Source organism: Bombus fervidus, chromosome 1, assembly GCF_041682495.2.
Source record: "Bombus fervidus isolate BK054 chromosome 1, iyBomFerv1, whole genome shotgun sequence".
Lineage (NCBI taxonomy): Eukaryota > Metazoa > Arthropoda > Insecta > Hymenoptera > Apidae > Bombus > Bombus fervidus.
In genome coordinates, this window is record NC_091517.1 from 7,764,255 (window position 1) to 7,791,612 (window position 27,358).

General features: G+C 31.8%; 2 protein-coding genes across 12 annotated transcripts in view; one reads left to right on the forward strand and one right to left on the reverse strand.

Moving 5' to 3' along the window:
* Pus1 (Pseudouridine synthase 1) overlaps positions 1 to 27,358 on the forward strand; it is a 188,986-nt gene that overhangs the window by 107,890 nt on the left and 53,738 nt on the right. The gene's annotated exons all lie outside the window — the stretch shown is intronic.
* On the reverse strand, positions 2,031 to 27,175 carry LOC139988124 (dystrobrevin beta). 11 transcript variants are annotated; one of them, XM_072005166.1, is made up of 19 exons: positions 26,724 to 27,175; positions 12,466 to 12,630; positions 11,274 to 11,490; positions 10,761 to 10,843; positions 10,314 to 10,465; positions 10,096 to 10,204; positions 9,013 to 9,179; positions 8,784 to 8,911; positions 8,594 to 8,692; positions 8,403 to 8,484; positions 7,986 to 8,024; positions 7,765 to 7,877; positions 6,971 to 7,136; positions 6,574 to 6,875; positions 4,801 to 4,946; positions 4,204 to 4,251; positions 3,170 to 3,229; positions 2,972 to 3,024; positions 2,031 to 2,612 (listed from the first exon to the last, which is right to left on the reverse strand). In XM_072005166.1, the coding sequence occupies exons 2-19, from the start codon at positions 12,623 to 12,625 to the stop codon at positions 2,292 to 2,294; spliced, it is 2,445 nt and encodes an 814-aa protein (XP_071861267.1). In that variant the 5' UTR covers positions 12,626 to 12,630; positions 26,724 to 27,175; the 3' UTR covers positions 2,031 to 2,291. The 11 variants fall into 11 exon arrangements, with proteins under 11 accessions (XP_071861267.1, XP_071861276.1, XP_071861248.1 ...); XM_072005175.1 differs by having other exon boundaries at positions 4,801 to 4,934; positions 7,759 to 7,877; XM_072005147.1 differs by having other exon boundaries at positions 7,759 to 7,877.

The following is a 27,358-nucleotide window of genomic DNA, read 5'->3' on the forward strand; positions in this document are numbered from 1 at the left end:
TCTTTTGAAGGTTTTAAAGTTAAGAAAACAAAGTCAATAAATACGTTCAAAATGCCTAAGCAATACATTTAAGCGTTTCCTACCAATATCAGTATTTTATATTTGATAGATAATCAACGATGAGATTTATATACATTATCATTAATATAATACCTCAAAGCCATTGGGTCATAAATATATTATTTTTTCCCTAAGTATAAATAATATTGTTCTATTGTAAACTACTTTAAAGCATGTTGGAGATAGGAACTTGTAATTCGATTGTAATAGATTTTTCTAATGTTATGACTGTCATTCGGTTTATAATTATTATAAATACATGTAAATATCTTATAGGAATAAAACATAAAAATGTGCAAAGATGCAAAATCATTGATATCTTACGATTAGATCGAGTCAAGTTTGGTTAGATCAGAGTCCCAGCAATATCTTAGAACAAAAAGATAGTGGTAGACTATGGATACTTATGCAAATTTATATTTTTAAAGACAGAACTAAAAGAATAAAATCTAACAGGAATTTGTTTCATCTACTAAATACTGCAACGAGTATTCTACTTTCTTTATTCTTGTACTTTTGCGCATAAAAGCCCATAGTCTAAATATGAGATTCTCCGAATTGCCAGAAGTAAAAATTTACCGCTAGGCTAAGTCTATGATGTCAGAAATAACTATTTATGGGAGGTAGAATTTAGCTGACTTATTAATGATTCAATGGACTTTCATATCTTTTACATCTTTTATGTTTCAATAACAAATACCCTGTCATAAACCTTGTAAGTAGTTGTCAAAGATTATGCGACGATAGTCGGTTACCTAACAGCTCGTACATCCAACTCGAATTTTGTGGTACATTACATACGATCGATCTAAGGCTTCCTAAGCATTATCCTAAGTGGTATAACGAAAAGGACACGAGGTCTTAAAAATCTTTAATACGTACAATTTAATTTTAGAATTTTAAATAGAGTATGATGTAGAATAGTAAGAATAAAATCTCTCTAAAAATAGAATCTATTAGATATTCCAATAGATAAATCACTAAGAAGCCAAACTAATCAATTCCATTTTTTGGAACTTTCTTAATTTGTATGTCAATATACACGACTGTTCGATATTCAGCAGATGTTCGAGTACTTACAGTTGACAGTATGTTTAAAAAATAGGAGATGAACCTAACCTGACCCGATACAAATCTTGAATTATTGCACACAGCTAAAAAGAGTTTATTTATGAGTCATTAGCTCCGAGGTGTATATTATTAAAATGAAAACAAAAGGTTAAAATGCATTACAAAAATTTCTATGACATTTGTATGTGTCGCATATGACTACAGTCAAGCACCTAATACGATGAAATATATTTCAAATACGATGATTTAAGTTTTTAATGATTGTAAAGTTTATATTGAATATTGTATCTAATTCGTATGAATGTACAAAAAAACGTCGGGACTCTGCAACTAAGCGTTCATTTAACAATCTTCTTTATTACGACTTTAAAAAACTTCTTTAATTATATTTACTTACCTCCTTGTACAAAGTTGGTCAAAGAGACCTGTGCAAAAGTTTCTTTCATTTTTAACATCTACGATAGACTAAATGTCTGTTTCGTATTGAGCGCCCAGGTTTAAGTTAATGTCTTTCCATATTTTTATGACAAAATTGTATAAATGCAGTGTCTTGTATGTAGTATTAGTGAATGTATAAATTAGAGAAAGTTTCTTATATTTAGCCTGATTTAGAGATCTTTATATCTTAGGCCCATAAACACCGCCAGTTATATTCTTTGGTTTCAGTTATTCGTAACATTATATTTAATGCGTTTAATTACAGTTACAGAAATAAAAGAAACAACATATGTATAAAAGAAATTGATAATTCAACAATTTCATACACATTTGTTTTAAAACGAAACATATAAATATCTTGAAACGTATAAATATATAGAAACAATATTTTAATAACAGTAGAAAAATAATGAAATTCCTTATTTCATGAAATATGTTAAAGATAAATAACAAATACTAAATAAGAGTTTCGTACTTTTTTAATAAATTTATATTATTTAATTTTACCTATTTGTTAAAATTTGTATCAAGATATTTTATGACCTCTGTGTTTGCTGACATGAGATGATAACCTTTTCGATTAAAAGTACTGCTTCGAAAACTGTAAGATTTTTTTTAAATACTGTCCAAAATCTAATGTCATATTGGTTATATTTCACACTAACACCCAGATATATGCCTATCATAAATAACCGGTGGAGCTACAGTAACTTATTTGCGTTTCATTTGGTAGCAGTTTCTAAGCCGTTAGAATACATATAAATGTCATGTATAACAAACTTATCGGTTGACCCATTTTTTTGCTGGTTCTGTCCAGTTAGATTCATTTTCATCCTCCTTCTCTCCATCTGCCTCTTCCCTTTCGCCTCTTTCTTGTTCTTGCTCGCTGGATGGGGTAGCAGATGGCGTTTGCGAAATATTAACATTGCGTGCACGCAATTCAGCCAAGAAATCATTTTCCTGTTGATAGCGTCGCTGAAGCTCTTCTCGCCAAGAATTTCCGCCGCCGCTACTATCATCACCATCCTCGCCAGCCTCGAAATCTGAAGATAAGGAAAATCGATAATTCCAAAGTTATGAATGCACTTGTTACACGCAAATTATTTTTAATATTTGATCTTTCAATTTCTTGTATGCAGAAAAGAACGCTAATTCCTATAAAATGAATAGTGTATAACTGTATCTACTTAATCAAGATATTTAGAATTCAGATGTTCATTTACATTTACAATATCGATAATATTATATACAATAATTGAAAGGAAAATAAATATCGGTCTACTAATTTATAAGTGTGATAGTATGTTACGAATATGTAATTGAGCAAAAATGAAACGGCGGTCAATTAACTACTTCTAAAGAAAATGACAGAATGTAATTCTTAACTAGTATAAAAATGTACCTGATTTACTATTACAATTCCCAATTTACAATTTACTGTTAACGCTTTACTGTCTGAAATAACAGATACGTTTACTAACACTTTTATTTAATATAGTAATTATATATTTATGCAAAAGAAGCATGTGACGTAATATTTTGCAAAATGCTTGTGAGGATGTAAAAAATTACGAGAATGGAAATTTGAACAAACCCTTACCTAACGGCTTTCTGATGTTAATTCGGCCAGAGTTGTGAGAATGATCCTCCTGGTCTGAGTCTGCAAGGCACCAGGATACATTCACAGGGGGTGCATCACACACATTCCACAACACGTCTAAAGTGTCATTTGTATATGAAAATATCTATCTTTTTGCCAAAATTGTAATACCAATGGCATATTTTATATAGAGACTTGTATATTTAAATCCCAATCAAATATTTTCTTATAATAACGATAATTATTACTAACATTATTATATTTTTGTACTTTCTTACAATGTTCAAAACAAAAGAAATGTTATAATAAACTTCGAAGTATCAATGAAAAATGAAACATCGTTTTTATTTTACAGTAAATGCAAGAATAAAGTTGCATAAATTAAATTTTTGTTTAATTGCAATTTGTCCTCAAATCATTTTTAAATCATTAATCGAATTATAAATTATCTTATTGTTAGAAAGAGCATGTCCTGTTTCACGTGTAGTGTAGTAGTCTGTGCTATTTCTAGACTAAATTTTGCTAAATCTATACTAGATAAGAGAAAATAAGAATTATAACAGGCAAACTGTGTAAAGAGAGGCAAAAACTAAATATTTACATCTGTAAGTTGTTAACAGTGAGTAATATATATATGTATGATATATATTTTAAAAACTTGCATAAAACAATTTATAAAACTATTATACGATATATTTTGAATTTCTAAAAAAAAAACTTAAAAAATCATTATTGACACATTTAGATACGAATAAAATAAAATCCTGTGGTTTCTTTTTGTTAATTTATCAATTGAAATAATTATTTAAAAATATTGTACTTAATATACATAATAATATTTGTACTTAATATACATAAAAAAATCGCATATTATTCTTCTTGTAAGTACTAAATACGGATATGCAATTATTTATTTTGTTTTACATATAAATATTTATAAGAATTATTTTCCAAATAATATAAAAAAATTAAATTTCTTTTATACTTTAATTCTTAATATAAATATATGGCTATGTATGAATTATAAAATTTACCTTGTATTTGAGCTTTAGTTCCATAATAAATTTGTAAAATTTTGTTCACTAAAAATAGGTAGGGAAATGCATTATTACATGCTATAAAATCTAATGATGTGATAGAAGAAAAATACTGCCAAACATGCCTGTTTACACTAATATGAACAACAATATGAGAAAATGTATATATGTACGAAAAACATTTACTTGAAAAGTTATTTTAGATTGCCATAATTTTTTTATAATCGAGTAATTATTCAAAATAATATGAATGAAACAAAAACATACATATTGGTAGGAACATAAGAACTTTTAATATCTCACTTATTATAACTACTCACAAATATCATTTCATTAATGAATTTTTGTAATAGTATGTTAGTTTTAAACATATGAGATTATATGAATTAATTGTTACCTCTTCGAGTTGGCTATACATTTTTTATTTTAAGGGCTAATGATTTCTATGCCTTACACCTAATCCAGATAAACAATTATTGGAGGCCTATGTTAAAAACGATAGCTAAATACAAGTTTTTGTGCCACTTTGAACTACCAAAGTATTTTGCATTCATTTCTGATGCAAAGTATGTTAAAATTTGTAATACAACATACCCGAATTCAATTCCCTCACGAGTGTTGACATCGCATTAGTAACACTGTCAGCAGCTACCAATAAGTCATTTCGTAAGGATCGGCCCAAGCTATTATTCGCACTGCTGGAACCACTCCCTGGCAAGCTGTTTGTCCTGAACGCAGACCTGACATCGAAAATCTCTATTTTCTTTGCATAAAGCGACTTCCAAAATAAAAACTAAATCAAGATCGTGACATGCCACGCTTATTGTGCAAGCATCTAGGGTTGAAAGTTTTTTATCAGTAAATATCAGTATATTCGCAAACTTCAAATTAGCAATATACTAGCATAAACATCATGCAATATTAAAAGAAAGCGGGTGTAAAAATTTCATAAACTAAATTTTATTTTTTTAAATCTATATGTTCTTTGTGTTTTAATAAATTTACTTACATATCTTACTTCTTAAAGTTCCATATATTTATGTTTAGTATTCTCTTTTTATAATCTCTTTATTACAACATTTCATTCTGATTTTTGAAAAATATAATTTTAATTTCGATGAAAGTTTAGATATCGTTGATTTAGGGTATTATACATAATATATTCAGTTCATAACAATATTTCAAAAGATAGGTAAAAGAGTATATGCAACTAAAAATAAAAGATAGTTAATACGTAAAACTACTTTTTTATTAAAAAAATAATATTATATAATTAATTATACAATTTAATATAAAGGAAAATGTAACAACATTTTTGTAATGTACAGTAAAAGATCTGAACATGCTCTTTAAGGTACATTAATATATTTGCTGTTTCATTCCGTATAAATACACATGCCTGTAATATTTCACAAATTAAATGCAACAAAGGAAAATTAAGATATAATCGATAACATAAAACTATAAAAATTTAATAGTGCCTAAAAGCGTCTCAAAATAGCAAAAAGCAATGACTTATATAAATATAATATTTTAATAAAACTGCAATCAAAATTTACAATATCGTTAATATAGGAATATTTCAAAATAGAAAAATCATTAGTTATTCAACTAGTACCAAACTTATTCTTGTTACTAGCTGATCAATAATACAGTCCCATTAATATTCACATGCAACAACCATTGATTACTGTGCTAATTCTTTTCATAGAGTGCAGCTAAAATCTTATTATACTAGCACTGTGTATTTAGAAGAAATCAATTTTAAATAAACGTATATAACATAGAAATAGATATAATCGTTTAAATTATAGATATGCTTGTAAAATATGACTAATTTCTTCATACAACTTAAAATTTGTTAATATATATATATATATTAACAATATATGATTTCTTATTATGTATACAAATTATATAATAATGACTGTTTTAAATATGGCGTAAAGTACATAATAAATGTCGATAACGTACAAAATTTTGTTAATTTTTCTATAAAAGTCATTACTTTCAATATCTAAGTACGTTACAAATCTTTGTACAAATGATTCTTATATAAAAAAACCTCACAAACATATCAATATAAAATGGTACCAAAAAAATGTTAAAAGAAACAAGGAACGAATTTTTCCTGTTTTTATAAATATAATATGTATTTAGAACTTGTCAATATATTTCTAAATATTTCCTTAACCATAATTTGCCGATAAATTCGAAAATTATTTCTAAATCATTCTATGTGCATGACATAACAGTGTTTTATACAAAGATTGTAATGTTTGCTTTTTCTTTTGCTGCCTTGTGTCTTTATAACTTTGACTATCTTTTCATTGATTTCTAGCAGAGATTTTTCATATGCCTGCCTACCTTACGTCGCCTCCAACACATGATAAGTTATCTGGAATAGGATTTTGTATTGTTCCCAGCATGGTATTATTAGTTACACTCGCCACTGATGTCGTTGGAACGGGACTCTGGTAGCTTTGAGACATTTGTTGTTGACTTTGCGACTGCTGTTGTTGTTGTTGTTGTTGTGGAGTTGTAGAAAGTGGACCACCTGGAGTTGGTGGAGCTGATCTACTACTTGGCACTGCACCAGGAGGTAAAGGTGGTGACTTTGTACTTCGTGGTGAACTATTTGGTGTTGACCTTGGAGATGCCTGGTGATTCTATAATAATATAAAATTTGGAGTATTGCACTATGATAATAAAATTAAAATGTTAAAAGAAAGATTGAGATTATAGATTGTTCTTGAAATAATACCTTTAACATTTTCATTAAACCTTCCAGTTGCACCATTAATTGTCTTCTAGAATCTTGCAATGTTGCTAAATGAGTTTCTAACTCATCTTTTCTTTGCCTCAAGGCTCTCAGTTCAGACATTAATGCAGGATTTTCCAAACCAGCCGCTTCGATTTCTTGTTGCCTCCTACAGTTAGATTCAATGTTAATATTATTAAAAATAAATGGAAAACAAAAGCTGGAATATCTTTTGAATTAGATATTCCATTTCACTAACTACAAGCTGAAGCGAGAATATATTATTAATGTGGTGTTTGTGTGTGAATCTAATGAATCTAACAATTTCAAAAATTATATTAACGTTAAAATAAAATAATTTAATAATAACTTTATTGTATAATTTTCGAACAAGATAGATATGCCTAATTACTTTAAATTTGTAAATAATGTAATATATCGAAGACTAAGACAACTAAGGTAAGATACAGAGATTCTTAAAAAACTAATGAAGAGAATATCGATTACAAGCGGGATACTCCGGTGTTAGTAATGATTTTGGATTCGACTGTCTTCATTTTTAAGTTTAAGTTTATACGATTACATAAATGAAATATGCATAGAGGGAAAGATGTATTTATGTTAGTATTGATTGTTGTGATGTCTTCAGCTCTAGTATATACATTCTACGCAACAAAAGTGATAGAAGCGAAACAGAATGTCCTTTTTAACATGCATGATCCTAGGATGGTTCGACAGGATGAACTCGAGGTTTAGGCTTGATATAAAGGAAATAAACGACACAGGTATACCTTAACCTTGCAATCTCGCGCATTATTTCCTTGTTCTTTGCCTCTAACTGCGATATAAGTTCGCGTTGTGCTCTCGAGGCATCTAATGACGCCAAATTAGCATCAGACGGTGCCCTACCCTGTAACACAAATATTGTGGTTTCAAATAATTTGTAAAAATAAGAAAATGAAGCTTAGTTGAATCATTGTTACTTGTACAAATGATGGTAAAAATTTCGCATACTTACTGCTTGGTCAGCTTGCGACATTCTGGATGCGGCACGAGGCTGTGTAATTATGAAATTAAAATTAGTCACACAAAGTCACGATTCAGCTGAACGTTTAATTAAGTTTATTGCTCTAATTTGCTAATAACTGAGGATTTCGCATAAAGTTTCATGCTTTTATCATAAACTACACCAAACCACATTATATCGAATGTACCCACAAATTTTACATTAAAGATTATACTATTTGTTAGACAACTTTGTATAAATTATTTGAACAATTTTCTAAATTAAACTTATACTTTTTTTATATAAATAATGCCAAGTTATAATTGTTACAACATTAAGATGAATATTAAGCATGTACCCATATAGCTGTAGAACAGTAAACAACGAACATTAAACGTTAGTTATTTTAGAATAAATAAGATATCTTACCATAGTCCTAGCTTCCTGAGCCAACCTTTGTGCGTATCGTGCTATTAATTTATGTTCATCATCCAGTCTTGAACTATCCATACTGTACAATGTATGAATAAGGAAATAAAAAAAAAAAAATAAATAAAATTGTGACTCGTTACGTGCACATTTAGTATAAGCTGTGCAATTTAGATCTGTTTTACGCTTACCTCCTTAAAGTAGAACGGCTGTCCATCGATCCGGAATCGAAAGGAGCCATGAAACCTGGATCTGGAAAACCGTTGTGAGATGGTAAAGGTGATGGCGGGCTGCAATGCAGGGAATTTATTTTCGATTGAAGAATCGCGTTCATATCGACGGCTATACATATCATATGAGTATGAAGATCATGGAACTCACACTATGTGTGATAAATCTAACGTCTTCTCAGGTTGTTCCGGAAATCTCGGTAAACTATTCTTCCCTTTTTCAGGTACGCATCTGAAGCTCTTTCGTAAGGAATGACCAATCTGTTTGCTCGGTGATTTCTATAGAACAAACAGGAGAAGATTGGTGTCATGTAAAAGATACATATTATTATTTATTCATGGAAAAGTTTGAAACTTTGAAAGTTCTATCCAACACGTACAAAACTACTGTACTCCCTCGTTTCATGATCGTTATTATGTGTCCCAGAAACTTTACCGCGCCAAAAACAATCTTGACAGAGCTGGTACGAGTGACATTTCTGACATCTGTATCGGAAGCCGGTGAAGTTCTCTTTGTGACACGCGTCACACATGACAGGATGGGCCACTGAAAAATTGTACATGAATGAAAAACTCATTTACATGCACAAGTTGCATCTTCGTTTGCAATACGTTAAAGTATTATGTTTCTTCATATGAATATTAGACGACAGTATTCAGTGGAAGCATTTTTAAACTATACAGAATACCTACTTCAAGAAGAAACTTTATGTTGGAATACAACGATATTTCACACATAGGCACAAATACCCTTACACAGGCACCCACACAGGCATTTGAACAGGACACTTGCATATAGGTTATACTCATTACTGTATAGAGAGTGGGGTTCAAAGTATTTAAGGGATCATGGGTCACTACCTAAGTCTAATCTGAGAGTAACTGGCCAACAATCAACAATTCTTGTATACGTTGTTAATTATATCACTCGCTTATATACATCACGTTCTGTAGTTCTGTTTAATAAACATCACTGAATATTATTTCAACACAAACATTGTGTCTTCCAAAGATTATTAAACTTAACTTCAAGATTAAATTCTAACACTTTAATATTCAGTAAATTGTAGTAGTTGTGTATCTATTTATCTTCGATTAATATTTTCTGTTGAAAAATTCGCTAGCTGGAGATGAAATATGATAATTCATCTAGGATTACTTTAAAGCACATGATCATCAGGTAGATAAACCTGATGTCGGAAGATGTTTTTATGAGTCTAGAAAAACTCAAAGTAGATAATCCAAAAATATTCTAAACGATTGGTCACATATATGGATATTCATATAACTTTCTCATAGTTTTCTGTATATTATATTCTAGTATTACTATAATTCTAGTATTATTACAACTAGTAACAATAAATAGAATTTTAAAGCATAAAATCCTCTAACTACATATGTAATTTGATTTCTGCATTGCGAGATTCATTAATTCTAGATTAATTTGAAATCTGGAAAATCACCTGTTTCAACAGCAGCCATTCTATGGTACAATGGAAGCCAGATTAAACAGTGTGGTCCTGGATCAGACATAAGCGTATCCAAAAAATCGTTAACCGTGACTTTCGAATTCTGTAACACAATATGACACCCAACGATGCTAATTTCCGAGTTGTATTAAATTCAAAGAAGTTTCCCAGTTACCTAGTATACAGACAGAAGTTTATTTTAATGAACTTACTTGGGGAAATATTGAATTGGCAAGACCCTCGGAGTATCCAAAAGATGGCGATTCGTAAACCGCAGCCGTTAACGCTAGAACTTCCTTCAAATAGTCAGAGAATCTCCAGTGTATCATGTGACCATTGCTATCCGATATTTGTGAGTATATATCTGCTCGCCAAGTAGACTGAATTAATTAATTAATTTTGATACTACACGGAAAAAATATAATAAATCCATTCTTATCAATTTTCTGGCTTCCACAAACTCATTAGTTATTTTTAAAAGACTTATATTTTTGGTCTTAGCGGATCATTTCCATTTTCAATTTTGTTACATTAGAATCCTTCTATTTAATCATAAAGTGACATTATAATCAGAAAATTAATAAAAATTTACTTATCATGATTTTCTCCTTAATTTCGTACAATTTGTGAACGAAAATAAAGAACGAAGAATAACTTACATCGAAATTTGTCCATTAGTTTTCCAGCACATAACGTAGCTAACGCTACTTTCACAGAGAAAACGGATATCTTATTGTTTTCCCTACGAAAAATGTAGTTTTCGATAAATTATAATTGCGAATGTGATCAATAAAAATTAGTATTTACACAAAATTAATTCTTAAAATTAAATTACGCTTTAATTTAATTAAAAAATTTTTTGTAATAATAATCGAGGGATACAAAATTATATAACTATTTAACCATTTAATCTTTTAATGATGCAATAAATAGCAAAGAATTCAGAGTGAACGATTTAGAAAGTAATACTTAGTCTTTTTATCCCCAAGATATTCTTAACTTTTCATAAAAAATAAATATAAAAAATATTAGTAATTATATTAAGTATGAAGACATTTAAGATGTGAAATTTATAGTACTATATTTAACAATTCTTACTCAAGTCTCTCTCAAGTTACACTGTTAAAGGGTTGAAACATTTAATACATATATAAAATTCAATATCTATTTACCCTGTAGTATAGGCAGCAAGTAACCAGTTCATCAACAGAGCGGTTGTAGCATCGACTTTGGCTTGTTGCGAAACAGGCACTCGTTTATTAAGGGCATGGAATAAGGAAGACAATAAAGTTTCCAGCCTCGAAACTCCCAATGTACTGGATGGTTCCAAAGTGTTTAAACCATTTTCCCGAAATGCTTCAATTACATTCCATATATCCACGTTATGTACTGAATACGACAGAAAATGTGCTTTAGTAATGAAATTTTTTAATTATTTTATTTTGATGGTACGCTTTTATGGAAAGATTGAGAACTACCGGTGTAGATTACATAGAATAGTGAAGTATAATATATATAGGTATCATAAATCACTTGGACTGCGAGCTCGCTATCCCATAGCCACACGGACTATTTGATCCTAGGAAGTTCTTGACTCTATGGATCACTTCATGCCAAAACCCTTAGTATTATGGTCCACTTGACGCCAAAAAGCGCTCAATCTTATGAACCACTTGATACCAGGAGTCAATGGTTCAAGATTCTAAAGGATGAAAGGTCTTAGAATTTACGGATCACCCGAAATCTTGAAATCTCTAAAGCTTTAGGACACCGGAATTAACAAAGATATCAGAATTCTCAGAATATCGAAATTTTGTAAATCTCTAGAACTCGGAAACTCTTAGAGGATTGCCTTTCCATTCGGTTATCTGACGATTCTGTGATTTCGTAGCTTACGGAATCCTAAAAACAATTTCCTAGTACAGCTAAGAACTTTAACTTATTTTTTTTAGTAGAATCTCACCTAATGCATCAAACTATGCGTTTCTTGGCACCAAGTGGTATATGCTTTCTGGTGTCAAGTGATTCGTATTAAAGTGTTTCGCAGCCTCAGGTGGACCATTGGATTTAGAATAACAAGAGTCAATAGAATTTAAGAGCTAGTAATATACTATCAGTAAGTTGATTATAAATGTATCAAATAGATGACTTAGCGTTAAGTAAGCTACTATGTAGTGGTGGATCTTTGGACCTGGCCTAACAGCTCTTTCTGACATATTCACGTTATAATATTCAACAAATACTATTGTACGATAAAGCTCAGATTCTATTAAAATTGTCTATAAAACCCAAAACTTAATTTGTTTACACCTACTTTTCCTTCCTTTATTACGTTATACCTCTCCATAAATATGTTATACTCACAGTGAACTTTTTTCTGAATAAATCGCAATTTGCATGCAGTGCGGTACGATGCAAATCGAATGCTATCAAAATTTTGCTGCCGCATTTCTTGCAACAGCTGCAACCGGCTTGCCTCTCCGGTGCTGCTATTTCCCGACCCTCCGGCGCCATCCTCCGCCATCTTATCTGTAACATATAATAAAAATAAAATACTATCATGTTCAATATATTTGTATGCATTGAGAAAGTCCTAAAAATCGTGTCAGTTTCCAATGGAATGCGAACGATAAAATTTATTCGTGGTCAATTAACTACCTACGCTGAACCTAATGTAGCCTTTTAGTCAGTTATTTAAATGTCAGAGTAATCAATAAAAGATAGATTTCTTCGTTCTTTATTGCGCCTACGGTGAACATTCTCAAGGGTTCTGAGGGCATTCAAGGCATCCGCAGAATGCACAAGCACTATTCGCCACGGCGTGCTTCATTGTGTTGTTGATTAGTTTCAGTCCGGTCTGATGAATCAAGCATCGCGCGATTAATACGATGCTATTAAGATCAGGAATCGCGACGAAACTAGTATAGCGAAGCACGAAGATCGTCTTTGGACCGACAGTGATAACTTCCAACATTTTAATTGCCATTTTAAGAAAAGTTAAACTCAACAAAATCATTCGACGAAGAAAATAAAATAAGGTAATGTTACGACACTATTACTATTAGTATTAGACACTAGTATTATTATGATACTTTTAATCCTTGTCTATAAACAACATATGTTATTAAGTCATTAAATATGATAAGTATATTATGATAAGTATTTAGCAAATCTGATTCTAATTTTAGTGCATTAGGTTTTCCTCAGAAAAAGATCAGAGAAAATGAATCATTAAACAAAAATAACTTTTTACATAGTTCAAGAAACATTTAAGCACGAAAGAGTTAATAGCGTCGAATTTTAAAAGTTCAGTGCGTACAATTTGTTTCTTATAGAAATAATATAATATTAGAATCAATATTATAGAAATTATACAATACATATAATACTAATCATATAAATTAAATAATTGGTAACATATTACCATATTATACACAAATTGGTTGTCTTCTCTCTTTTTTGAAATCATTCCATTCTGATTATTCATTTTAGACGAATAATATAATTGATTCCTATGTATCTAGAATTATTGAATATTCTATTATGATTTTGATCAAAATTAATTTTCTCGAAATCAGTTAAATTAATTTGTTCATATAAATAAACATGGTTCGCCCTATACAACAGTCTCATATTAAAATACAATTTTATCCTCTTCTGAAACCAACAAAATAAAATAATATTCAGTAACGAAGCCACTCGATATACTATCGATTCGCAGCAGCGTTCGTTCACATCACAAATTGCCGCATTTCGGTGTCGATTCAATAACGTCCCGGTCAATACTTCAATTTAAAACCTCCAAACGTTAGTTCGTATCGTCAACAATCGACAACGACCTATCAGGTTGGCACAGCTAACAAAGAAATCATGGAAACGAGAATGCCGACGAGGAAGACAATTACTTTTATCGTTGATATACTCGACAAAACAACGGGAGAGTTCGCCGGTCGTTAACTTAATGGAACGTGGAAATCACTCAACGACTGTTTGATAATTCATAGGAGACTGTTTCAGACAAAGCCGAATTGTCGCAGCAGCAACTGGAAGCAGCCGGTGAATATCAAAGCAATTAATATTTTGCTGGAAAATCACCATCGGGAGTAACGACATGATTCAAGTGGAAAACGAAGCGCAGCAAAGGCAAAAGGATCATTTGCAATTCAGTTCGTTAAGTATTCCGTGCGATGAAGCTTCGATCAGCAGGATCTGCATGAGATTGTGCGAAACTAAATCGTTCTAGACTTACAGAATCGAATTCCCTGGAGCTTTTCACACTTTTAGGAACAGAGATCCATCTTAGAAATATATCGTGATTCATTCGAAGACTACACGAAGTGCAATTATTGAAAGTTGATTTATAAGCAATTCAAAATTGATTCGTGTAGTTCTACGAACTGAAACAAAGTAGGTAGAAATAGTAATTCTAATGTGGTCTTTAACCGAATCGACTTCGACTTGTTCACCCGACTATTTTTGATGAATTACAACTGTCCTAATGAACGTGCAAACTACTGTCATATTGTAATGTTTAACGCGATTCGCTAGTACGTTGCGACTAGAGATCGCGGTTTTGAATGTGTATTAAAATATACGTGTATCTGTGGCACGTGAAACGTATATTAAAGAATTAAAGATCCATGTTCTTAAGTATACGTGTACACGGGTATCAAGTACTCGCAGTTAGCGTGATTCTGAAATCAGTTAATCGAATTCGCATGTTTTTCGATCATCAGTTCAGCGACTCTTGGGAAGAAAAGATTATAAACCAGGTGTAAGGCTGCTTCACGTTTCATTGTTCAACGGTTATCCACGTATATTCAAACATACTGTCCAGCGGCTATACTCGTATGTTTAAATACACGTATAATAGAAACATACGGATACCCGCGAAACAGGAATGTCGTGTATTTCTATTACACATGTATGCGTATATTTAAATATACATGCATAATCATTGAATAGTTAAACGTGAAACGGCTCTGAACATAGTTTTGAATATCTTAAAATATGTTATTCTCAGGATGATCGAAAAACATGTGAATTCGTTTACCTGTATATGTGTATTGAATACCCGCGTACGAGTATATTTGTAGTCCGTGTATACGTATATTAACATTTACACGGATTGAAAGTGAAATTCGTTTATCATACGCGAAATAAGAATTTGCAGGTGCGATCCACACTTTGGGAATCTATATTCTGTAGCAGTGGTTCCCAATTTTTTTCTAGTCACAACACATTATAAAAATTGTACAGATATTTTAGCGTATAATATATACAAATTTTAAAAATTGGAACAGCAAATACAATTGCGTGATTAAAAAAAAAAAGAAAAAAGAAGCCATTGCTCTTTCGCGATGTGCTGCACATCTTTTGACAATCATTGCACCAGACCAGAGCTATTCGAACTTTGTTATTTTTTCAGTTTAAGTTTAAAGTTTCTGGTTTTTAAGATCGTGTGAATGATTTTCAGCGCATTGATTCCGAGGACAGTTCCTTAGCGCAATGGAATGGGAAATCGATGCGACTCGTCGGTTGTTGTCCAACAAAATGGAACGGAGACAGGTGCATTTAGAATGAAAAGTGCCGGGAGAAAGGGAAATCGAGTGAAAGAGCGAGGAAAGAAAAAAAGGTTCGAGCATTGCTATGCACCGGCAGATTGATATCTCCGGCTGCTTCTGCCACCGAGTATTTTCGCGGATTACTCTTTCGGTAAATTCGCGACTCTGGCGAAATACGATCCGGAAGCATCTTTGAATTCGTCTGGCATATTTCGTTGAAACGGTGGAACGATGATTTGCATTCGAGTCTATTTAAGTAAAGTTCCAGTGTCTGAAAAAATTATTCCTTTTTCCTAAAAAATGCTTGCAAACCGGCTTATATGCATAGAAAATATTTTCACGTGTAATGTAACGTGTAAAAGAATGTTTTACGAGAGAATATAAAAGCAACTTTCGTTTTGATTTTTTCACAAGTTATGGAAATTTCTTTAAATCTTTTTGGAATGACAATAATGACGGACACTGTAGTAATTTCGAAAGTCGGAAGGTCGAGAGAAATGGTATAACCTCCATTATGGAAAGTTTTTTATGGGTCGTCTAATATATTTTAAATGAATAAAGCTTCCTGGTAGAACATATTTCGCATATATATATAAGTATATATGTGTATTCTTATCTTTAATAAGAGAAATTCAATTTTTGTCAGTTACAATTGTTAGAAATAAAATACGATAGTAATAAAATATAGTATTATATAATACGTATAAAATATTTTTAAATAATCTATGAACTAGGAAACAATAATTTTTGTTTATTAAGAAACAATCTCGAGTTTCGAGTTGTTCGTTTCTTCGACTTATTTCGCAATATATTACAGTCCACAAGGTGAACTGTGCCTATATGCTATCATAAATTATACTTCCAACAAAATTACATGTTTCAGAAACGATTAAACTACATACTTCTAGTACTCTGGAAACTCCAATGCAATTAAACTATATACTCTAGATGTTACGTCCCGTTACCTTATACAAACCAAACTCCATCTCTCGGTCAAGACGGCCACTAACTGCGCAAATATAAATAGTCGGAACGCAATAATCCTAAAGAACTGTCATAAAACTAAGCATTTGTTTTTTACCTTAATTGTGATAAAATATATTCAAGTCGAGACGTTCCTTATGTTTATTGCTCCATTAGATAAAAAGTGCGAAGGTCGGGTTTCTTCCATGTTCAATGGTCATTTCCACCCGCAAGCGACCAGTGGTGGGGCGACCAACCCCCAGCAATAGTTTTCCTCTGCGACAGCATCGTTACCAAACTTCACCGGTTTATCAGCCTTTGATCAGTCAACATCTCTTGACTGGTTTTTCATCCGTTGATCAGTCAATGTCTTGACTGGTTCTTCGTTCATTGATCAGTCATCAGTTTTAACTTACTATTTACATATCTCTGAGAATACGTCTACACGCACCAAGCGTGACTATTTATCTCTACAAAGTTATTGGAATAAATATATTATAACCTGTTACTTCAGTTCAGTACACCTCTATTATCCTAATCGAAATAGGGGGTCGACCAATTCGTGGCGTCGATTATCTAATCGCAACGAGAATTTACGACTCTCGTTGACGCGATCTACCACGAACGCGTCTCTGCGCGAACGTTCGAATACTAGAATTTTTTTATACTTTCGTCTTAGGTTTTAATGTTCATTTTATTTTATAATAAATTAGTCAAAGATTTAAAAACGATCCATAATTAAATAAATCTCAACAAAATCAATAATAAGTCAAAGAAGATAAAGAAAAAGGAATAGCACTCTTCATATATTAGTTGGTGGACTTGCGCTGTTTTTTAATTCATGACTTCGGTTCTTCTTAAAGAATTGATTGAGCAAGCGGAGTATTCGATGCAGGATCGATAAAAACACGTTTATCTTCGATCTTATTACATAGCGTGCGAGCACGAGGAGAGAATAAATCGTAACAATCGTCGTTTGTTTGCCGCACAGCGTAACTCATAAAATCGTGCCATCGCGATGGCCTGTTTTCTGTCATTGCGAAACTCCGTTCCTATGCATTGTGGCCCGTGTTCGCCCGAAGGCGAATCACCGCTAAAGTTCATCAGTCGCGCCGATGCAAACGCGCACGGAAAATAGTGATGGGATCTGAAACAATTCGAACATGATCCAAAGTTTATAGCTCTTGAGAGTCTTGGTAATTCTTAAGTCTTTAAAGTCTTGAAAGTTTGGACCGTCTTGAAATAAACGTATTTATGATAACTCAAACTTACCAGATTTGTTTTAATATTCTATGTCAATGATACCGTTTCAACGTCAATCATCAAAAAGCTTATAAGATATCGAATACTTATCAAGTTTTCAAAACCTACCGAAACTCTTAAAAGTTTTAAGGTGATCAAGACTTTTGAGACGATCAAAGCGACCAAAAATTTCAAAACTATCGAGTCTTTCGAGATTTTATGAACTCAAGACTTAAAAAGACTTCCAAGAGCTCTAAGCTTCGAATCATGTTCGAACTGATTCGAATTTATCACCGTATATGCGATACAGATTCGAAGCGGCTCGTAGTGTTTCAGATCCCGTCACTATCGGAAAACCCACGATAGAGAGAAACTGTAAAGAAAATCGACCATGTCGGAACGACTGCAATAAACATAGAATTCTAGAGGCGCATGAAAGTTATAGGTGTAGTTGTCTGAACCGGTTATGTAACAGCGGTAAAGCAGCGGTACGTTACTACTCGTAGACGAATCTTTTCTACGCCACGAAACTTCGCATTAATCATATAATTTGTTACTACGTCATTATGAGTTCAGATAAAAGCAATAGTCTCGAAAGGCTGATTGAGGCTAGAAATACAGCATCAGATTTTGTTTTTTTATAATTATTGAAAATATGCAGATACATTTGATAAAATTAATATTATCTTTTATTCAAATAGATAACAATTATTTAGATATATTTATTTATATCAGGTTTGGACAAACTCTGAAATAAAGATAAAAAATAACAATTCAAAGTAATAGCTCATTTCAATTATTACATTATTTTTATTGTGAATATAATATAGGAAAGGTAACTTCATTATTAAAATCAAATAAATTATTCCCAAATATTTTTCTATTATATTATATAATAAATTCATTCATTCTAACTCTTTCAAATAAATGACAGATAATTTGAATTTTAATACATATTAATTTAAATCTTAAGTATTATGTAAACTATATATCATTGATAATATAATTATAATATGAATGTTGAAGTAACTACAACTACTTGTACAAATATTGATATAACTTCTGATCTTACATATATATGTATAATATCAGATTGGTTTTGGTATTGAGATATTGAGCATTGATTTGAAATTTTTCTTTTACGTGTACCGTAACCCACTTATGGTAGTCTGTTCATGGTCTAGTTACTACAAGTTACTTTGGCAAACTGTGGCGATCACACGAAAATTTCTATCAGGTTATCATAGGGAAACCCGCGGTGATTGGATCGAAGTAAACTTCTACTGTAATGTAGTTACGTTCGGTTGTAATTTAGTTAAATATTATATCCCAGTGTATATTATTCGTTTGCATGATTTGTATGAGATATTATATTATCTATATATATGTATTTCTCTAATTTATAGTAGAAATATGTGTATAGAATATTAATAGTATATTTCTAATCAGAAAATTAAGTAATTATAAACCACATCATGATAGGTCACATTTCTCAATTTTTTCTTCGCTTTTGAGATGAAATTTATATCTTGTATAATTCTGTTGAAAATGAACTTGTTACATTTTTTTAATGTGGTCTTCAATCAAAATTATGTAATCTTTTATATTTGGAGAATACATGAATCACATAAGCCTTACATTAAAAATTAATTGAAAGAATCTCACTGCAGATTAATATATCCCCACATTGCTACCACCTTATTGAATTAAATACGACGTATTATTACAACATATTATACTCTTTAATTCGTACAATGCTAATTATTCCGATGTAAGAATTAAAGATGTTTAACAACGAATTAATAATCAAGTACGAAGTAGATCTCGTTAATTGCTTAATTGCGTGACGTAATTGCTGTGTAAAACAAATGTGCTGATACCGATAAACCTTAATTAACAAGACCACATTATTTCATTATGATCACTTATCATTAATCTTATAAACCGGAATTTTTATTCCATTGAATATCGAACATGCGATATTACCTCAGAATAGGTGCTAAGGTTTACAAGTGCACTATTCAGTTATGTTCGTCGCAATTGAGTTCTTATCTCTGCTCGTTAAAATTCTTCAGCCTGGTATGTGTTTTTCCGCGTAATGACTACGTTGCAAAGCTAAAAATACACTAAATGTCACACAATTGCAATCGCTTGTTGCATGAGTAAGAACATTTTTCAATAACACGAGCATTCGATGAAAAAATTATGCATTCCAGATAAAATATTCACTTTCCTTTTAAATTCTATTAAACTAAACTGAAAATTACATTAAAATAAAAAATACTAAATTTGTTAAATCGCTAACTCTGGCTTTACGTTTCTCTAGGAGTTCCCATTTATATCACTTTGAAGCTCGACAAAAACGAAATAAAGCAAGCTTATTCAGGTGTTTCAAATCTTATCCAAAGAGATGGCGTGTTTTAAATTCGAACGAAGTAGGAATTTGGCGTTCCTGCCAGCTATTCGTTGCAAATCACGAATGTACAACTTGAATACACATAAATAAGCACACGGCCGTGCTTTAGCTTTAGAGGACCAACAAAACAAACGGCGTTTCTCAGAGCTATGAAAATAGCTCTCCTCGACGATTCCTCGAAAACGTGAATATCGGTTCGAGCACAGCCACTCGATCTTATTGGCTTTTTACCGCTAATAATTGAAATGAACAGGCTGTGAACACAACATACTGAAGATTCAGTGTTTTCTTTATCAAGTCACTGCTGATTGCCAATATGTAAATACCTGCTACAAATACGCCTTATTTTCATTCGTTTCACTTATTTCACCATATTGATAATATGCTTTAATCACTGTTCTTATTTATCTTTCAGTTTACCATAATGTATTTATTTATATTTTACTATATGTTTTATTATGAAACTGATACATCCGTATATTCTCTATCAGAAAACATTTACTTATATTTTGTATTACTTGTATATGGCAATATTATAATATTAGGAGACATTATAATTACAATTATAAGTAACTTCAATCTCAAATTATAATCATTGTAATTTGCTAATTACAATATGATAAAATATAAAATCACGAAAGGTGGACATCCCTCGAATTTCCCCTTACCTTCACATTATTTCACTACTTGGCCCATGGATTAAAATCAGGTTACTTGAATTCAAGCGAATTGTTTAATCTGAATGAGTCTTAACAAAAGATAGTGCAACTACCTACAAGCGAATATTCCTCAGAGAGCATGAAAAATAGTTATTCTTCTAATATCGTCATTCTAAACCAAGGAATATCGCTCCTTGAAAAGCATTCAATCTCCATTAACTCTTAGCCGATTATTGGAAACGAATGAAGATACGATTCCTCCGGCATGGCTCATTCAGTCATCAAAGGCTGTTACGCAAACGGCGCAGGGTGAAGTTTTGTTTGAAGGGTGAATCGGCATCGACGGTTGTCGTATTGTTCGCCACTTCGCGCTTTAATTACGCGGCGCAATGAACTTCGTAACTGCTTTCCGGCCTTCGGCCACTCCGTATACTCCAATAACCAGTATACACGCAATGAAACTTTTCTCTTTTTTCCCTCCCATTTTCTCTCTTCTTTTTTTCCTTTCCCAGCGTTTTCTTTGCGTGTGTGCACATATATCGATCCTAGATTCTGCTCGATTGACTATGGCATCAGGTTACTGGCAACACTGCAATAATAATACCTTCACCAGTTCTAAAAACCGAAGGGTATCGATTTTTTCCAGCGGATTGCACGTTTAACGTAATTGCGGGTTTTATTTTCTGTGAACGTAGATTTCGGTGGAAAATATTTTGTTTCCATGAATTAATGTGAATATCATGGGGAGAAAACATGCTCACTTTTGCTGATTCTTTTATTTTCATGTTACTTTCCTTCCAATTGTCCTTCCTTGATTCTCCTTTTTCCATAGAGTCTGTTCCTTTTTTCTTTCCCTTTAGTATTTCTCTTTCTGTTAACCGTGTTCCTCTCAGCTCTTTATATTCATGCAGCATATGTTCCAGTGACTCTCATGCCTCTTTACATAGTTTGCGGTTTGTATCTTATTCTTTTTTTCAATACATATTTCCCCTTTCTTCGTTTCCACGTTTTCATTAAAATATTTAGCTTTTTGATTGTCTGTAATTTACTTATAACGTTTGTTATACCCGCCTTCTACTATTCTATTGTATTTCCATTGTAATTGCTCTGCCCAGTCCATTTGTGTTAGATCTTCAACAAAATCTTCGTCTCTTCTTCTTTCCATTTCCAATTCTTCAGTATTTATCATTCTCTGTCTGTTTTAAATTTTTTATTTCTTCCCATTTCTTATCTTGGTCCGTATGTATTTCCCTTCAGTATTCTGAATTTTATTGTTGTTTAACCGTTTTGTTTTCTCCTCGTATCTTATTGGTCTGCTTCCCGCCTCTATCCTTACTTTATTCGTTTTGGTTTTCATCAGGACTATGTTGAGATGTTAAAATCCGGACCTAATATATTTCTCTTGTATGTTCTCTATTTTTTCTGTTTTCTTCCTTCTCTAAATAATTTTGTTATGCATTATTATTATCTTGCCAAAGATATAATTCTTAAGATAAATAGTATATTATATCTCCAAATATTCAGAACGTTTTTTAATATTTTAATATTATGATAAAGAATATTTTTTAAAGTATGAAGAAAGTGGACAAGTGCGTATTTAACCCGAATATAAGGAAAACAATTTTGATAATATAAAATTAATTGATAAAAGATTTATTTCTTTGTTAACACTATATGAAAACATTTTTTAAATATATGATTAATTGTTATTGTGAGTAGATGGCCCAAAATTTTTGCATAATATAATATACAGTGTGTAAATGGGCAAGGATGATATTGACATTAGGTCAGATGATTAAGTACCAATTTAAAAATTCTGATACTTGGAGAAGCTTGTGTTTGCGTCACAAAACCTGATAGATTAAATAACACATATTTACTAAATAATGATTCAATTTGGGAAAACGGTTTGAGAAAAATGAATTTGTTAGTTGTTTGATGCTATATCGAAATTCTTTATATCACAGTAATATAAATAATTGCTTTGAAAAATAATTATTTTTAAATTATTTGAAAAATTTAATTTTGAATATCAGTTACTACAAAGAAAGATGCAGTAAAAAAATAGAAATAATTCTTAAACCAATTTCTAATAACGTGTTTTAAATATTTTTGTAAGTTTTGTAATATATTCTTTCGATCCATACTAAAAAATGTATTCCGTCATCAAATAAATATAATGTTTCATGTAAATACTCGATATTCACAATAAAAACGTTATTCGCTATTCAAATAGACGCCAAAATAAAGACGCCACCGATCAAAACCTTCGTGACCATACTCAATAGCATTTAATCAATTTAGCGAATCGGCTTTGTGTAACTCAATTTGATTCAATCGCCGCGCCCAATAGCGATTAATGCTTGACAATGTCTTAAATACATCAAAGTGGAAAACCGTTAAGTAAATAGAACCAAGCGTAACACACTAACTAAATCGACGAGGAACTGACAGAGGGGAAAACCTCGCCAAGATAACTTACGTAATTCCATTTAGGTTCGGTTTTAGGTACAAAAAGCTTTGTCCCGAAAGCTAGTTGTGTATCGCGAACAAAGATTTTTCGCTGATCTGCTTAATGTCATTGATGCGTACATATTAAAAGAAAAAAAGGAAGAGAGTAGATCACCGCGTGGAATACTTGATAAATATAGAGACGGCCGCGATAAATGCAGTAAAAACTATCTAGGTTTCTGTACTGCCTAATCAATATTTTACTTACCGAGTTACAGCTAGCAAAGGAGAGAGAGAAAGAACGATCTTACCGCCTATCTTTCAGCGAAATAATCAACGAACCAAAGTGCACGATGCATTTTCGAAATTACCGCCAATTTTGAAATTCGAAACGTTTGTTTTCAGCTCTAATTTTACTTTTCATTCTATGATTACGTGAACCATTCGGTGCAAACATTTCTTTTCATTTCACGATATGACTGATACTTTTGATATCTTTTTACACGTGTTTACTGTAATCTTTTATATCCTATTTTTGATATTTGACCCTCGAAAGGTGAAATTTCACATCCTGTGATTTTTGTTTTGATATTATCGTCCTGCAATAAAACCATTACAATGTTTCTTTGTTATTGTAAATAATAATGTTATAAATAATGTTATTGCGAATAATAACAGTAGTAAAATAATAATATTTCATTCTAGATGGCTTTCAAGCGTTAACCACATTTTTGGTATTCAAAAATTTCTTATTAATTAATATTTGATTATTTTTATCATTATTAAATTAGTTAGAATGTTTATTTAATATTTAATATTTCTAGTCTTTTATCATATGTTCTTCTAATCTTTTATTTTATTTGATCTATTGATATACTATTAATATATATTGATGTACGATGTGTGTGTGTGTGTGAGAGAGAGAGAGCAAATGGGATATTGTGGAATAATAGAATGATTATTAATTCTTCGAAAGCCACCATACCGTATAAATTAATTATCAATATTTGAGAGAGAAAAAAGATCAGTTTATTTTTGAAAATAAAATTAAGTATTCTTAGTTAGTTTGGGGTTATTATAATATCATATCCAGTTTCGTACTATACAAAATCATTATATTATTAACCTTTCGATTGCTCCAGGCAAATGTGGCATATTATAGCTTGAATGCCTGAATGATTAGACTAATTCAGCTGTTCCATGTCAGTACACAAGATAACAAACAGACTAGCATAATTTGTTATGCGACCTTGTATTGAACTAGTATTGAGAACGATAGATATTCATTTCATATCTATACGGAGGGAAACTTATATGATAAATTATAAGTAAAATAATAAGAATGAGTAATTCTTATAAAGTACCTTTTTTTTTTATATACATATAGTGAAAATTTAAATGAATAAAGTACATATACTAATTCGTGAAACAAAAAAAAAGCAATTATACCTATTTATTTATAATTAATAATTAATAACTATTAATAATTTGTTAATTTAGTATTATACATACTACCAAGTTATATACTGTTAGTAGGAATAATAATAATGTTCATTAATAATGATAGTAATTAATAATAGAAAGCCTACCCCACAAACAAAAAGAATTTTTTTACAATGAAACTAACATTTTATGAAAGGTATTTTTCATACATTTCTGTTTACAGGGGACTAAAAAGTGTATTGATTGTTGGTCATATAAAGAAAAATCGTCTCGATGAAAGCTGTTGATGACAAAAGGCTTCGAACCTGAGTATATATATATATCACTACAAATAGTAATATGTGGAATCAATAATATCAGTTACAAATCTCGAACAATCCACATAACCCTAAGGTTAATATATCGAAAATATCTGTGCAAACAATAAATGACAGTTGAATGGTTGAATTGATCAGAGGAACTGAGACCGGAACAATGCTCACGTCAGCGGAAGGAATATCCCAGGAAACCTGAAAATCCCTAACTACATATGTATATCGTTCTACCATTTTTTCCAATATATCTTCCCGAATGGAATTACTGTCTTTGCGGCGCACAAATTGCCGGAAGGATCCAACAGGAAGTGTCAGAGGAAAATCGTCAAGCAGGAAGTTGCAAAGGAATGAGGAACGTGTGGATGCCTAAGTTTGAATCAATACAATAAGTGGGCCAGGTGGGGGATGTATAAGATCGCTTGAGGAGACAGAGGAACGGTTGGGAATGTGGGACAGTTTTGGTGCGTACAGAGGAACGCGCGAAATGGAGCGGCCAAAAGGCGCGGCCAATTTCGGATTTCTCATAATTCAGATTCTCGTCAAGCTGAACTTAATCTCTTAATAAACGATTGAACAAATGGAATAAATAACCTTTAATCGTCTTACGCGACTCGAACTACAAAACATGACAATGATATAGAATCAATATCCTGTCAAATGTAACACTATCGCATTACAAATAATTGATAGCGATGTATTAAAATTTGTAACATATTTCCAGACAAGGACTATCGTACATACTTATATCAATGTCAGGGATAAATGTCAATCGTTCAAAATGTCATGCGGTTTCGAACGATTACACGATCGGATTATAATAAGATATAGATTGATTTTAATGATTACGAAGCGATACGTCATTCCGTGCGCTGAAATTCGAACAACTTTTACTAATGCACACGACAATGATGAATCAACTGAGAATAATGTTTTGGACCGGTGCCGAGTAGAGGAAGCAACGTGTGTCAGTGGAGCACCGTTTAAGGGGGGAACAAACACTTCCTTTGCCAGATAGAATATATGTACATATACTCATCGGGACAGTGTCCGTTATATTACATTAGACGCATATGAAGTTAATCTTATTTGCCGGGGTTTATAGTTGCCGTTATAATATACTATAACGGTAAATAAATAAGGGGACATTCTTGCAGGTGCAGTAAAATCGAAGATCTTAACACCTGTGGAAACCGTATCGGTATTATCGACTTTAATGACAAAATTCAAACAGAACTACAATATCTTTATATATTATATTATATTCTATATTTACAGTTTTTAATAAAATCTTATATCAATAGTCTTATCATTCATTTAAATCATTCTGTACACGTGAACATTTTATTGTACATTAAGTTACAAGTCTTACCTGGTACATAAAAATGGATATAACAATTCGAAATTTCCACCTTGTGATGAAACTATATATAAATACTAGAATGCCATTCATTAATTTTTATCTGATGCTGTAAAGAAGTATACGAAAACATGTGTGCAATAAATCAAAATCGTCCAGAACGCCGTCACGAGACACGGCGATGCACCTAACCTGGCCTACCGGTGTACATACCTTAGACGCTTTCGATGCGCGTGTCTCCAACAAGGGTGAGAAGAAAAAGAATTGCCGACGGGTGTGGGGTCCCCGTCCCCGTGTCGGCAAAGGTTCCTTTCGTATCGTTCTATCACATACGCGACGTCATTAGGATGACTTTTACTACGAGAAAGTCACCTAAATGACGATGTAACGACACTTCTCGTGGCACTCGAGTAGGTACTGCTACTCGGAGCACGGGACAGATCTGTCAAGAGGAGCAAACGCGTAGTTTCTGTAAGCCACTCTGATAAATACGATTCAGCCGAACGTACTTTTTACAGAGATACACGTCAATAATCAACCCGCGTCGAATGAAAGTCACAGAATTTTTCTTACCACGGAAACGTCTCGATAAACAAACTCAACGCAATCTCAACGTAATGTGCATCGCAAGCCTTGCGGCCATCACTGATTTTAACTGGCACTGGTCGTCGGTGGCGCCATCGCTTTTTTAGACGGGAGAACAAGGAATCGGACCATTGCGCGCGCGATAGTCGCATGTGACCACAAATATGTCTATATTCGAGGAAATTATGAATTACGTTTTTCTCTCATTTTCTTTTATTTTTGCTCAAAAAATATTCGTAACTACATTTAAAAATATATTCTAC